Here is a 16,569-nt window from a genome sequence, read left to right as displayed (position 1 = left end):
CTCTGCACCGCAACTGACAAGATCGCCATACATCTATAGGGGACACTCTCACGCACACTCCCTCACTCTCTCACTCACTCTCACACTCACACACACACACACTATCACCATACATCTATAGGCTCTCCCCCCTCCCCACACCTGACAATATCGCCATACATCTATAGGCTCTCCCCTCCACCCCCCCCCCCCCCCCCCCCCGATATCGCTATACATCTATAGCCCCCCCCCCTCCCGATAATATCGCCATTCATCTATAGGCTCTCATCTCTCACTCCCACACCTGACAATATCGCCATACATCTATAGCCCCCCCCCCCCCATATCGCAATGCATCTACATCTATAGGCTCTCCTCTCTCACTCCCACACCTGACAATATCGCCATACATCTGTAGGTGTACCCCCCCCCCCCCCCCACACACACACACACCTGACAATATCGCCCTACATCTATAGGCTCTCCCCCCTCTCCACACCTGACAATATCTCCATACATCTATAGGGCCCCCCCCCATTAATATCGCCATACATCTATAGGCTCTCCTCTCTTACTCCCACACCTGACAATATTGCCATACATCTATAGGTCTCACCACCTCTCCCATATCTGACAGTATCGCCCTACATCTGTAGGCTCTCTCTCTCCCCCCCGGCATCTGACAATATCACCCTACATCTATAGGCTCCCCCCTCTCCCCACTCACCTGACCATGTCGCCATACATCTATAGGTCCCACCCCCTCTCCCGCACCTGACAATATCACCATACATCTATAGTCTCTCTCTCTCCCATTTATAGCCCTGTCTCTCCCCCCCACCTGACAATATCGCCATACACCTATAGGTCCCACCCCCTCTCCCACATCTGACAGTATTGTCCTACATCTAAAGGCTCCCCCCTCTCCTCACTCACCGGACAATATCGCCATACATCTATAGGTCCCACCCCCTCTCCCACATCTGACAGTATCGCCCTACATCTATAGGCTCTCCCCTCTCCCGCAACTGACAGTATCACCATACATATACATCTATAGATTCTCTCTCTTCCCCCTTCCCCCCCCCCCACCCCCCACCTGACAATATCGCCATACATCTATAGGCTACCACCCCCTCTCTCTCTCCTTCCTTTCCATTTCACTTGCCCTCATTTCCCGCTCCTCCACCGCTGCGATCTGCTAATATTAGACAAAGCGCCTCATTCACAGATGAGATTTCAATGGCTGTTTAAAGAGCACATTGTTTACGCTTTAATGAGTGTTTTAAGCAGCGTGGGGAGTGTTTATAAGAGCAAGGATGCTGGGACTGGCACGTCCCTCATCGTAATATTTCCCTCTTTTATGAAGCATATGTGCTGACATATTTATCCCTTCTTAAAGGTTTTATCCGGCATCTGCATCTTCTGCTCTTGTTAAATGATGGTGTCTGTAGCGTTCATCCTATTCGTTTTGTGGTAACGTACATTCACTGCAGAGCTATGCCACTTCAAAAGGAACTTCAGCGAAAAGTGTAAACATATAAATCCATACATTGCAAAGTGAGAAGTTAGACAAATAGAAGAGAGATCAAGAAATAGATTGATATTCACCATGTCATTTGTTCATGTTGTTTGATCCGCAATCAGCATGCACGTCATCATCTTTACTGCTGGCAGACATGAAAAAAAACAGACAGCACCAACTGCCATTATCTATAACCACACCCCCTAACAATGCGATAGGCTAAAAGGTTTTTCTTTTTAATATAGATTTACATATGCACAGAGGGAGATACTGGTTGCTTAGCTTTTGGAAAAAGCCATTATTCCCCACAATGCAATGAGGTTCACAGGCAGCAAACTGTCAGGGCCTAGATGCTGACATCACACTGTGGGAGGGGTTTCATCACTATCAGCCATACAGACACCCCAATGATCGATTTGAAAAAAGGTAAAGGTTTCTCGTGTGAAAGGAGGTATCAGCTACTGATGGGGATGAAGTTCAATCTTTGGTTACAGTTCCTCTTTAAATGCAAAGCTTAAAGGACAACTAAATCGAAAGGGATATGGAGGCTGCCATATTTATTTCCTTTTAAGCAATACCTGTTACCTGGCTATCCTGCTGATCTTCTGCCTCTAATGCTGGATACACACGGTGCGTTCCCGCACTCAATGCGCCGCTCGATTTCCGAGTGCATTTCAATGATTGATAGGTCTATTCATGTGTAAAGTGTGCCAAATCGACCTAACGATCCATCGAAACGTGAATCGGGCATGTTGGAAAGCGAATCGCCGGGAATCGAGCAGCGCATCGAGTGCGGGAATGCACAGTGTGTATTCAGCATAATACTTTAAGCCACAGACCCTGAACCAGCATTCAGCAGATCATAATTATGTCACATCTGACAAGATTAGCTGCATGCTTGTTTCTGGTGTGATTCAGACAGTACTGCAGCCAAATACACCAGGGCTGCCAGTGAACTGGCATTGTTTGTTTAAAAGGAAATTAATATAACAACCTCCATATTCTTCTTACTTCAGTTGTCCTTTAAAGAGAAACTGTAACCAAGAATTGAACTTCATCCCAATCAGTTGCTTTTCCCACGAGAAATCTTCACCTTTTCTCAAACGGATCATCGGGGATCTCTGTATGGCTGGTATTGAGGTAAAACCCCTCCCACATTGTGATGTCAGGACCATGGTCCCGACAGTTACCTGTCTGTGAGCCTTGTTGCATTGTGGGAAATAGCCAGCTATTTACAGCTGTTTCCAACTGCCAAAAAAAGCAAGCAGCATCTTCTTCCACAGACATCACCTGCCAGCAGTAAAAATGTCACCATGTGATAAATGTCAGAATGTAAATCGGAGAGGAAAGAATTTACAATGAGCAAACACTGACTAAATCGTCCTATAATAATAAAACCCCATGTGTCCCTGCGTCTGTCCGTGTGTGTTGGCTGCTACGCATGTGTAGCCGTTGGGACAGCAGGACGGGGCCAGGGGGGCTGACGGCCGTTGCGGCACACGGCACGTAACGTGGCCGTGCACCCTGGGGTCGCACTGCAGCCCTAGCGTCCGTTATTTAACGGGCGGGCTAAGTAGCTAGTTTATACAGAATTATTATAAAAATGAAGCACTTTTTTATTACATTATTTTCACTGGAGTTCCTCTGTGGTTATATAAAAAAAACAATTGAAAGTTAGCCGTGTAGAGGGAAGCCTCTCCAGTTGCAGAAGACTGAGAGGAGAATACAAAATGGCCGCACCATGGTATATCCAGGCAATCTATCTGCTTAGCGCACTTTCTGCTGGTTTTATTTCTCTTCTATGTGGCGTCCAGTATGAAAGGAAACAGGCGGCCGTTTTGCTTCTCTTTCGCCCTGTGTGATTTGTTTTCCGTCACCTCTGATAATATTAGCCTGGAAGGGCTGATTCCAGCGCTCACAAGGAGCCGAACACACTACATAATACTTTCATTATGGGCTCATTCCCCATTGAGGATTGAGTTTTGCATTGATTCTGTACACTGCAGTAAATGAAAGAAAGCCAGGAGAGGTCATTTAGTAGCAAGGAGATGGCAGCCCGAGATTAAACACCCTGCAGGTGCCAGAAACAGCGGTGTTAATCTTGTTCCGGTGGGGCTGTCGGCTCTGGTTGATTAAAGAGGACCTGTCACTAAACTGACCCTTGACTTGAGGTAGCAATGCCCATGTCTGCATCGCCAAATAACATGATTATTTTGGGACACATGGGGGCCTGGTTTTTACTCCATTTGGCGATTTCAGAAGTGATTCAGTAAACTTGGCCTGGATTGATTAACAATGGACTACCATTAAAGGTTGGCTCTACTTATAAGCATGAGTACAGCTGTGTATTGTCTAGAGTTCCTCTTAAAGTGAACACGAGGTGGTAGGGATTTGAAGGCTGCCATATTTTTCTTTTAAACAATATCAGTTGCCCGGCAGACCTGCTGATCTATTTGGCTGCATTAGTGCCTGAAATACACCAGATACAAGCATGCAGCTAATCTTGTGTCATAAATACCTGATCTGCTGCATGCTTGTTCAGGGTCTATGGCTAAAAGTACGAGACACAAGATCAGCAGGACAGCCAGGTAACTGGTATTGCTTAAAAGGAAATAGATATAGCAGCCTCTATATAACTCTCACCTTGGGTTCACTTTAAAGAGGAACATTAATAGCATATAGTAGAATGCAGTACATTGCTCAGGATACCCATTTGTATGCTAATCATCCTGGTTTCAGCATCAGAAATACTTCCTGTATCTATATATTGGTATGTAACCCCATCCTCCCACTGAGGCTTAGCCTAGGCTGTTTGTTATGAGGAATGTCCCCCTTCCCCCCTCAAGATCTTGCCCACTAGGTTTTGGACTCTAGGTTTTGGACTAGTTAATAAACATTCTGCAGAGATTACCTACCAGCAGTAAAGTTTTTTTTTTACAATGGGCCAACACTGACTAAATGTATTAATGTATACTAGCCAACCCGCGTCGTAGCATACGCCGCATCTATCTATCTAATAGAGTACGTGCCTCAACCTTGAAGCAAGAAGAAGTAGGCTTTCCATGAGAAAATGTGTGCGTGCTCAAACACCAAGTTTAACCCTAGCAAGTCTGGCTTTGCAAATCCGGCCTAATTGGCTATTCATGAGGCAATGCTCATGCAAATATGCATTTGCTTTCGCATGCCAAACTATGCAGGGTCAAAAAACCAATACTGCAAAGTGCTCTCTCGCTGCCTGGGAACCACAGCGGCACAGAGGGGGAGGCTTGGTGGCGCAGCCGACCCACCCCCAAGCGTGATCAGCGCCGGGGAGAGCCGTCCGCACCCACCTCCTAATATTAAAAACAGCCACTTACCATAACGTCCATTGGGTTCTGCTACATGCGCATTAATTTTCTCATGGAAAGCATTTTGTGCAGTTTGTATCCTTTGGAGGCAGGTGGTGGATGGCTTGCTCCGGTGGTGTGAACCCTGGAGTGAGTGCGCCTGTCCTTCCCCCCCCCCCCCCCCCCCCCCTCTGGAGTGCTGTATGTGAGCCAGCCCTGAGCTCTAAAGCTCGGGGTGACCCATGCTTCTCTCCTTTCTCATGTGGTGCCCCCAAATTAATGCGCATGTAGCAGAACGCAATGGACGTTAAAGAGAATCTGTATTGTTAAAATCGCTGAAAAGTAAACATACCAGTGCGTTAGGGGACATCTCCTATTACCCTCTGTCACAATTTCGCCGCTCCTCGCCGCATTAAAAGTGGTTAAAAACAGTTTTAAAAAGTTTGTTTATAAACAAACAAAATGGCCACCAAAACAGGAAGTAGGTTGATGTACAGTATGTCCACACATAGAAAATACTTTCATACACAAGCAGGCTGTATACATCCTTCCTTTTGTATCTCAAGAGATCATTATACACAGGCAGTGTGCATAGAGGGGCCAGGAGGGGGGAGATGCATCACAGAACCACAACACTGAAGAACTTGGCAGCCTTCCAGAGACAGGCTGACAAGTCTGACAAGAGAGAGATAAGTTGATTTATTACAGATGGTGATAGTAGAACGTGCTGCAGTAAGCCAGAACACATTAGAATAGCTTTTGGAACTTGTAGGATGATAAAAAACAGGATGTAATTTTTGTTACGGAGTCTCTTTAAGGTAAGTGCCTGTTTTTAATATTGGGAGGTGGGTGCAGACGGCTCTCCCCGGCGCTGGCCACACTTGGGGGGGGGGGGGGGGGGGGGGGGGGGGGGGGTCGTCCACGCCACCCAGCCTCCCCCTCCGGGGTGCCGCTGTGGTTTCCAGGCAGTGAGAGAGCCTGGGACCCTGCGGTCCCCCCAGTTGTATAAAAAGGGGGCATTGGGAATCCTCCCCGTGGCGCTCCTGGAGGCCTGGAGCACACCAAAAACTGCTAGCAGATCCGCAAAATGCTAGCAGATTTTTAAACGCTTTTTCTTATTTTTCTGTAGCATTTCGCCTAGCATTTTGCGGTTTTGTAAAGCGTTTTTGGTGTAGTAGATTTCATATATTGTTACAGTAAAGCTGTTACTGAACAGCTTCTGTAACAAAAACGCCTGCAAAACCGCTCTGAACTGCCGTTTTTCAGAGCAGTTTGCGTTTTTCCTATACTTTACATTGGAGGCAGAAACTCCTCCGCAATCCAAAAAATGCCTCACCTCGGGAGTATGCGTTTCAGCAAAACGCCTCCCGCTCTGGTGTGCACCAGCCCATTGAAATACATTACCCAAGCGTATCCGCAGCCGCAAGTTGATCGCGAAACGCTGCCGAACCGCTCTGGTGTGCACTAAGCCGGATAGTGCTAATGTAGCATGTAGCAGGGTGACTGCTTTGTGGTATTGGTTTGTGCATGCATTTGCATGAGCATTGCCTCATGAATAGCCAATTAGGCCAGATTTGCAATGTCAGACTTGCTTAGGGTAAGGCCTCTTTTCCATGGACTGTGAATAGGCAGTGAAATGGCTCTCAAACTCTCACAAATGCTCACTGCTGCCTGGTAACTGCTCGCTGCTGCCTGGTAACTGCTCGCTGCTGCCTGGTAACTGCTCGCTGCTGCCTGGTAACTGCTCGCGGCTGCCTGGTAACTGCTTGCGGCTGCCTGGTAACTGCTTGCGGCTGCCTGGTAACTGCTTGCTGCTGCCTGGTAACTGCTTGCTGCTGCCTGGTAACTGCTTGCTGCTGCCTGGTAACTGCTTGCTGCGCACACAGCTCAACAGTCCGTGGAAAAGAGGCCTTAAACTTGGTGTTTGAGCACGTATAAATTTTCTTATGCAAAGTACTTCTTCTTCTTGTTTGAAGGTTGAGGCACTTAGTCTATTATATATATAGATTGTAAAAAAAAAAGAAGCTATTTTATATATTACAATATTTTCCCTACAGTTCCTTTAATGTTTAATGCCACAACACTTCCTATTGCTTCTGGGTGGAGCGGTGCAGCTTCGTGTCATTAGCAGGAGACAAACTTTTAATCCATAAGTAAATTGCATCAAAACCGGTCTCTGGAAGTAGCTGGAGGCGGGACTCCTGTCATTCCAGCGACTGACAGCAAAAGTCCCGCCTCCTGTCCAGTTCCTGCACGTGTTGCATGGCTGCTCCGCCCCTTTTCTGTTTTGAAATATTTAAATACATTTATATTATAGGGTTGTGCATGGTTACCATTTTAATTTGCTTTCTTTTCTGTGCACATGTAGTTCAGTATCAGATGGAGATGATGCGGAGTCTGCGTCACGTCAACATCGATCACCTTCACGTTGGATGGTATCAGTCCACCTACTACGGCACCTTTGTCAGCCGCGCCCTCCTGGACTCCCAGTTCAGCTATCAGCACGCCATTGAGGAGTCTGTGGTCCTCATTTATGGTAAGTACTGCATCCTTGGTGCCAATATTGTGACTTTTGGTGAGACCGACATTTCAGCTGTGTGCAGTGTAGAGAGCAGCTACTACTGCTGACTGCTAGAAGACTCGACAGTGAAGATAGTGGAGATATTTCAAGATTCAGATATCAAAGAAGCAAAGAAAAGTGAATGTGATCTGGCCTCTGGGAGAACATAGCAATAGTTTTTATTAAAAAAATAAAGGCATATAGAACAGGTTCTCTTTAATTGACAGGCAAACGTCAAACTGAATGCATATTAAAAGCAGATATACAATTTTGGCTTACATTCTATTGTAATGCAAGTTATTGAGTCAATCCAATGCACTCTTGACAATTTGGATTGGTTAAATTCCAATATGGCTACAATTTATGTATGTGTTCCCTAATTAATAGCATCTTATTGATCACCTGTATTTGGATCATTAGACTTTACTATGTTAAGGTTTGGATTGTGAGGTCCTCTGAGGACAGTCAGTGACATGACATTTCCTCTTTTTTTTTTTCCTTTTCCCCTCCTAGAATCTGCACTGTCCTAGCTAGCTTACTTTGTATACGCGAGCACAGCAAGATCAGATTTCAGCCTCCTTCAGTCACACTGTCCTCAACCAATCGGTGAGGAGCAGGAATGTGGTGGGAGGGGTGATGACAACCATCCTCATCGTCAATGTACAAAATAGAGCCAGGTTGACAGATGGGATTTATTACAGCAGAAACATTTATGAATAGATAGTAGGGCTTGCAATGCAGGGTAATGCTGCAGGGTGCATAATAATAAACACAGAGCAGTGGGTAAATGGAATTTGATTTTGTGGCTGAAAATTCCTCTTTAACCTCCCTGGCGGTACGTAGTTTCACTGGCTGCGTTCGCGGGAGGGATTTTTTTTAATTAGAAGTGTTATTTGTTAGCTAGCACTAGGCTAGCTAACTATGTGCCCCAAGTCCCCCGGCACCTCTAACACTACCCCTTTGTGGTATGCGCTGGCCCTCTCCTCGCTGTCCATTAAAATGTAAGTTACACATTTTTGCTTAGCTGCTCCCAAGGTTACACATATGTTTATAATTTATTTAATTTAGGTTAGGCCACTTGCCCGGAGGTCTGCCTCACCGTGGTGCAAGTGTCCAGTATATTATACTTTGCATGCAAACTATAGTGGAAGCCAACGATTCTCCATAGTATAATAAATGTAGCATTTGGTTTGGATGCAGGGCATGCATTTTCAGCCTAATAGAGGTGGTGCATGCCAGAGCGATTAACCAGTCAATTGCAGCATGTTTTTAGGGATGCGCAACCCACCCTTTTTCATACTCTTTGCTAGTATGTAAATATGTAAGCACACTGCAGACTGACTCACGTAGAAGAGAAACTCTCCACCCCCTCCCATCTTCACTTCTAGCACCGTAAACACACCAGATGAGACTGGTGCTTCAGCATTACGCTGGGTATTGCAAAGCATGCAGGCTGTGTTCAGCAGAAAGCCCAGTACTCCTGAATGTTGCGGCTGCTCCGTTTATATCATTTTGTGGCAAATATTTTTTTGATATCAAAAAAACTAAAAACTTTCAATTTTGGACACTCAAAAAAAGCTGTAGATGAAATTGACTAAAATCCATTGCGATTTCCCTTTAAACGTCTGAAGGTAGCCTGGCAGTCCCTTTAAGTAAATACCAACCGTGCGTCTGCAGCGGCCGAGTGCGGCGGCGGTGAAGTCTAGACAGAGTTTCCTTCTCTCTGTTTATTTTTCTTGCTATCAGAGACCTGATGTGTACGCTGTGGAATGCTGGAGACCGGCCGCTTCATTTTAATTCATCCGTCTTCTCTCCCTGGGCGAAGGCTGGTGGAACTACACCAGATGTCTAACAAACCTCGATTACTACAATGTCTGGCTCTGTGATACGTGACTGACCAATCATAACTCCATTTGCCAAGTCCCCCCCCCCCCCAATCCCCTAATTTCAATCTCTCCATTTCTCCCTTAACCGCTTCAGTTTCAGAGCACGCGTCGCCTCTGTGCAACCATCAATAACTTTCTACATTTTCCTTCTGTTTGTATGATATCCATCTCAATACGAGACTTTATTCTGTAACAGCACAGAGCTTTCTGTCTGTAATAACATCCCCAAAATCTGTCTGCTTTTATATTTGAGGAAGGATTAGAAAATGTGGGAAAAGAGTATTTTTACAAATCCTTCCAGCTAAGTGAGAAAATATCACAGCGGAAATACAGTCGCCAAATAACACAGTATCTAAAATGAATACGCAACATTCCCACAGCGTAAAAATACAGCATGGCAAAAGAGGGGTTTGTATGAACGCTAAAAAAAAGCCTTTCATTTTTTTTTTCCTCTCACATGACTCGTGCCTACAGGAAGCTGCTGACTGACGCGTGCTGGGACAGGACGTCAGCAGTAGGCAGCTTCCTGTAGGCATAACTGTCATGTGACCACAGCCCAGGGAAAACTAAAAAAGGCTTTTTAGCTGCAGATAAATTTGCTTTTTAAAGTGCTGCATATTTTAAGCCTCAGGGAATGCAACATGTGTCCCTTTTACACATTATATGTAGTCCCACTTTCTAGCCTGTCTATATTTTGGTTTAAAGAGACTTTAAAGTGAAAATTAGACATTCACTGGATTCACTTGTATCAAGGGGCTTTTTCTTTGAACTCTGATGTTTCTGTGGCTCTGTCTTTGATACTGAGAGCGCAACGGCAATCTTCTGCAAGGGGGCGTGGCTAAGCGCCGGAAGTTTTCACACACGGGGCTGGTAGGGTGAGTTGGTCCCTTCTAGGGACAGACTGCCACATTATTGAACTGGCCTTGTCCCCTGATGTGACATTGGGGTGGGAGTGTAGCCCTCACTGAACCTCATACCCTCCTCTTACTGGTGATTGGATGAGAAGCCTGTACGTGTTATGTAGCTTGGGTTGCCAGCTGAGGGGAGGAGGTGTGGTTTGGTGGATTTGGTAAGTCACAGTGGGAATAACATGGGATGAAGTTCTAGTAGTTGTAGAGGGAAGGGGGGCGGGGGGGGGGGGGGGAATAGGAGCCATGGCAGGGGAAGGCAGCGAAGACTAGTGTTATCTTCATCTAGGGATGGTCCTTAAAATACAATAGTAATAATGTCATGCAAATTATATTTTAGGTAAATGTATTCAGCTTTGAAATGGACCAATCGAATACAGCTGCTCATTGGTCAAGACAGGAATCCAGAGTTAGATACATTGGAGGTGTGGAATGTGTAGGGCTGCCACAGATCTATCTAGCAGTATGATTTTTGGGGGTCTGAAAACTTGTGAAAAAATTGCACTGCTTTTGGAAAAAAAAAATCTGTAAATAATCATACAGCCAGGGAGGTTAAGGGAAGGCTGTAGTGAGAGAAACATCAAGCCTGCTAGCTTTTTTTTCACGTTTTATAAAATCTACATGAATTTCTACTACAGAAGTCTTTGACGTTTAATGTTATTGAAAATTCTCCTTGCTTTTCAAACTGTAGCCGGGCAAGATTTACCAGTATGATATTCTTTTGTAACTATGGCAACAGTACTGTGGAGTACATCTTGCTCAGAAACTTCCACTCTATGGCAGGTGTAATTATTAACTCGAATCAGGAGTCGTCCTTGCTCATTTTTAACACTTGCACTAATCCGTCAAAAACTCTGACACTCCCATTTTTTTAATGATTAAGTTGAAATCAGGTTTGCTGGTCATCTGTCAACTACTCGTAGAGTTGATGTGATTAGATTGCGGTTTCCCACAACACGTTAACATACTAGCATGGCTCTGAGTGTAAACACAGCTCTTTTCTGTGCGTGTGCAGCGCTGCCTGGATAGAAGTGGTTAATACCTCTGACAGGGCTGGACAAACACTGCTCTGTTTCTCCCAACAAACATTTTTTCCTTCCTCTCTTTCCCTGTGTTGGTTTAATGGTGTTTCCTCAAGCTCTCCAGGCCAGATGTTCTGCTCTGTATCAGGGCTATAGGCAATTTAACAGCTTTATGGTTCCCTGACCCCCCCCCCCCCCCCCCATCTTCCCTAAGCGCTCCTTTCGCCATATCTGGCGGTCCTGCCTATAGCTTCCAGCTGAGCGGCGCAGTCTACGTCCCGCGTATCTGTCAGGATAAATACTAATGAGCGAGATCAATCTTGCTCGCTGCCCTCAAATTATTTCAGTATGTTAACAATTGGATTACGGTAAAGAACAAGTTGTTAAAGTCTACTTAGATTGGCTGGAAAGATGACATCACGGCCTGATGAATTTTCCACTTGCTCCGCGCCTCCTGTCCCCTTTCTAGCTGAACGCTCGATGCGTCGCGTTCCGTGCTGCCAGCGGGTGGGTAGAACCGCAACGCCAGCCAAAGACACATCTACTGTTGTTTTACTGTTACAGAACACGAAAAACAAAATGGGTACAATTCACTCCCATGTTCATTTACGGCTGCTTTGGGGAAAATCAAATTCTCGAAATAAACGCCTCGGTTGTAGCGCATTCAAATACAAGGCGAGCACCTGACTTCTCGTACATGAGTCCTTTCACACCATGGCCATCACGAGTGACCTCCCGTCGTGTCAATTCAACCGATGCCTATCTTTATTTTACCGTTCTTCATCTGGCGCTCAGAACCTTCGCCGCCAGCGGTTATTAGTCTGCTTCCATTGGATGGAAAAATGACCTCATAGTCTGATGGTTTCACACCTCCTGTCTGTTTTCATTGCAGTCGGCGGAGTTCACGGCTTTACCGGAATGCCGGAAGTTTATCGGACACATTTCCGGATATTAACTGGTATTAAATTCCTTTTAATACCAGTTGCCTGGCAGCCCTGCTGGTCTATTTCTCTGCAGTAGTATCTGAATAACACCAGAAACAAGCATGCAGCTAGTCTTCTCAGATCTGACTTTAAAGTCTGAAGCCCCTGATCTGCTGCATGCTTGTTCAGGGGCTATGGCTTATAGTATTAGAGGCAGAGGATCAGCAGGGCTGCCAGGCAACTAGTATTGATTAAAAGGAAATAAATATGGCAGCCTCCATATACCTCTCTTCAGTTCCCCTTTAAATAAAAAACATTCTTTCTGGCTACAACAGGTTTTGGGTTAAAGTGGATCGAACTTTTGGACAGGACAGAAGGAAAACACATAGAGAAAGGCACCCTGTATGCAGGGATGAGGTCTGGATCAAAATTGGATGAAATCCGAAGGAGTTTGACGTTAAACTTACCCAGCAGCCGTCTTCTTTAACACGTCCCACGGCGTGCCCCACACTGTTCCAAGCTGTGTCACATGACTACTACGCTTCCTCCTTTAACCCGGAAGAAGGAAGTGTTTGTAATCACGTGACCACTGCTTGGAATGCAGCGTGGGACAGGTAAAAGACGGCTGCTGGGTAAGTTTAACTGAGCAATAGTTTCCCAAAGAGAAAATGGCTGGGAAATGAATGTTTAGCTGCCTAAGAGAAAGGCCCGATAACTCCTGGCTTGTTTAGCCAGTTTGTAAATACAGGTAGTTCCCGGTTAACGACCGAGATAGGGTCTGTAGGTTCGTTCTTAACCTGAATCTGTTCTTAAGTCGGAACACTGTGCCATCTCTGTCCCCTGTACCTCATCTGTGCCTCCAGTGTCCCCCTCTGTGTCACCTCTGCCCTCTGTACCTGTTTATACAAGTTTAAAAGCCATTTTTTCTTAGAATTTTTTAAAATCGATTTTCTCAAAAACAAGTCCAATTTGAATTTTTTTTTTACTTGTTCCCATGGAAACACAGAATCTATGCTGTTCGTATCGGCGGGGCGTACGTAAGTCGGGGACCACCTGTATCTCAAATGACAAGAGAGAAAAACTACAAAATTAGGCGCCAGCTGGAAATGACATCAGGATTGGCTTCTAAATAGCCACAGTTAAAATGGGAAATTGATTTTCTCTTTAACTGTAGAAAATCACTAAAATCAAAACGTGGATAGTGCAATACATATGTTAGTAGAGAGTAATGTATTGTAGATGTGGACATAGATGGTGATCTCTGGGTGTATCGCAGGCAGTAGTCGGCAGAGTCCTCCTCTGGGAGCTGGCCGGCGTGTCACAGGTTGGTGGTTTGGGGGTGTATCGCAGGCAGTAGTCAGCGTCCTCCTCCTCTGGGAGCTGGCTACCACGTCACAGGTTGGTGGTTTTGGGGTTGTATCGCAGGCAGTAGTCAGCGTCCTCCTCCTCTGGGAGCTGGCTGGCGTGTCTGTCACAGGTTGGTGGTTTGGGGGTGTATCGCAGGCATGAGTCGGCGGCCTCATCGGGGAGCTGGATGGCGGTTCACAGGTTGGTAGCCTGCTGCCGTGTCACAGGCTTGTTGTATTAGTGTTAGTGGTTGCTCCCCGGGTGGGGGATGTTTACAGCTGCACACCCTCTACAGATCACAGGTCTGTTAGCGGTCTGCCTGGCAGCGCCGGGGTATAGCAGTAGCAGCTCCTCCAGGCTGCCTGGGCTCTGCAGACTGACCTCACTCACATTGGCTGGGTGAGAGGTTGAACAAGAATAATCATTGTAATTTACATACATTAACTTATAATTGATGAGAGTCCTGCTCTGTTCCGTCACTTCATACACACGGCTGCTGCTGCTCCTTCGCTGTGTGTTTAAAGTCTGATTTTTGGCTTCTGTCTCCCTATAAAATGAACACCCTCCCTGTGCTTTCTAAGTCCAGCAGCACCAAGATGTTACAAAACACTCACTGCCCCATTTTTCTTCCGCTTTTTATGTACATGCCCAAAGGAATGGTGGGTAAAATATGGGGCATAACCTTTCACTTGACAGATCCCAGGGACCGGGCAGCTCCTGAATGCCATATTAATGTGTCCATCCTGGCTATAAAATGTATAGTCCCAGCTGACCCTGATATAGAACGGGTCAAATTAAGAAAATCACCTTGATTAGTGTAAAATTGCATATATATGTACCATACATTTCTCCCTAGCTAAAATTAACTAACTATATTATTACTTTTTTTCCCAAACCTGACAGCTCTGTCGGGTTTTGGATTAGTCCATCTCCTCATGCTGGATTCTCAGGGTTTTCTTTAGTTACAAAAGCACTTACTGAAAGGCAGTTGCTCAGTTCAGCTTTCAAATAAGTGTGCAAGTGAATAGGGAAGCTGACTGATATGTTTGTATAGATCCTTTCCTGGGAGCACTTTTGTAAAGAATAAAGGTAATACAGAGAATCCCCCATGAGGAGATGGACTAGTCCAAAATCTGTCAGATCTGTCGACTTTATTACCTTCTGTGAAATTGTATTTTTGTATTGCATTTTACTATGGGAGAAATTTTACATTTTATGTTTGTATTCTAAATGTTACTATTTTTTTTTTTTTTATACGAATGTGGTCCTTGAAGTTTGAAAGATTAAAAAAAAGTGTAATGGTTTGAATGTTGTGACCACATGCCAGTGACAATACCCTCCTCCCTTCCCTTTTAGAACCCGTGTGTTTATATGCACAAGAACACTAGAAAGATTACAGTTTTGCTTTTAGATGCCTGATTTGCTCTGGTTAATGCATGTTTATTGCTTTTGAAGTAATCCCGGAATTTGCGTTCTGCTTATCTGGTGAATTTCCTTGCAGTGGAAAGGTTTCTTGTGCCACGAATGACGCTCTCTTTCCTTCTTGTTTAGATCCCATAAAGACGGCTCAGGGCTCGCTGTCGCTCAAGGCTTATCGACTGACTCCCAAGCTGATGGAAGTGTGCAAGGAGAAGGACTTCAGCGCAGAGGGGTGGGTGCTGCCAGCGTCTGTCTGTGTGACCTGCCCTGGCTGTGAGCTCAGCTGTAGAGGACACCTTGTTCCCAAGTGCCGGCTAAGCTGATAACCACACAAGTCGTTTTAATACCCTAATTCCCTATAAATTAAACAAGCCTGACCCCACACCTCTTCCAGCGCCTTGGCACTCTCAGACCCATGTAGCAGGGGCTTATGGGAGCTCAGTCTGGGCAGGAGGAGGTTACTATCCAGAGATTTCAGAGGCAGAGGGGAGGAGGAGAGGGGAGTGAAGTTTTCACAGGCTGAGGGGTGGAGATGCAGAGCAGCTTGCCTGTGTGTAATGTTCACAAGCAGAATATGGCCGCTCTCATTGTATCCCAGGAAGAAGTAATAATCATCTACTAGTGAAGCGGTTTGCAGCTAGATATGTTGCGTAAACTATCTAAACTTTAGATAAGATATACAGACAAGTTACTTGATATAGTTAGTTTTTCATCTCGGATCCGCTTTAAAGGACATCTATAACAAGAGGGATATGGAGGCTGCCATATTTATTTCCTTTTAAGCAATACCAGTTGCCTGGCTATCCTGCTGATCCTCTGCATCTAATACTTCTAGCTATAGCCCCTGAACAAGCATGCAGCAGATCAGGTGTTCCTGACATTGTCAGATCTGACAAGATTAGCTACATGCTTGTTTCTGGTGTTATTCAGATACTACTGCAGCCAAAGAGATCTGCCAGCAAACGGGTTTTGTTTAAAAAGAAATAAATATGGCAGCCTCCATATGCCTCTCGTAACAGTTGTCCTGTAAAGAAAAACCTTGTTTTTGTCACAGCTGATACAAATCCTGCAATAAATCTGCAGTGTGTTTATTTCCTGCTTTCATGGAAGCAGACATAGGGTTAACATCCTGTGTTTACAAATTACCTGCTCTGCAGAAGCAGCCAGCTGACCCAGCTGAGAGATCAAATTACAGTGGTGATTAGTAACAGATGAGGGGAATTAAACAGGTGAAACTCTCTAAATACATACAGGGTGCATTTCTCTGTTTTCTTTTTGTCCTGTGCAAGAGTTCAGGTCCACTTTAAAGTGCAACTGTACACAATATTCAGTGAGCCACTAAACACAATAGGGCAATCACACAAAACATGGGGGTAGTCTGCTATAGGAGGAATACTATTCAATTAAAATATGACTGTATAAATACTATTTCTAAGCAATACCCAGACAGCTCATAGTGACCCAGAACCACCAGAAAAATATATATAAAGACTAAAAGTCCTATTTAACTTGTTGTTAAAACAGAAGATATTTGCTATAATTCAGCTGAGTGTGGTTTCCCATGATGTCTCTCTCCCGAATATGCAAATCAACTCCTGTTTTAATGAAAACCTGTCATGAAAAAAAGAGCCCCTGGGGATATTTACCTCTGGAGGGGGAAGCCTCTGTCCTCTC

General features: G+C 45.2%; 1 protein-coding gene across 1 annotated transcript in view; it reads left to right on the top strand.

The window, feature by feature from the left end:
- The window catches only part of EIF3H (eukaryotic translation initiation factor 3 subunit H), a 157,317-nt gene that overhangs the window by 112,248 nt on the left and 28,500 nt on the right, over positions 1-16,569 (top strand). The window contains exons 3-4 of the mRNA XM_068237945.1: positions 7,199-7,366; positions 15,028-15,127. Coding sequence (XP_068094046.1) covers positions 7,199-7,366; positions 15,028-15,127 — 268 coding nt within the window. The remainder of the gene's footprint in view (positions 1-7,198; positions 7,367-15,027; positions 15,128-16,569) is intronic.

Source organism: Hyperolius riggenbachi, chromosome 5 (genome assembly GCF_040937935.1).
Source record: "Hyperolius riggenbachi isolate aHypRig1 chromosome 5, aHypRig1.pri, whole genome shotgun sequence".
In the NCBI taxonomy this organism is placed as follows: Eukaryota; Metazoa; Chordata; class Amphibia; order Anura; family Hyperoliidae; genus Hyperolius; species Hyperolius riggenbachi.
Note: the sequence above shows the minus strand (reverse complement) of the source record. Positions and strands in the feature narration are given on the sequence as shown.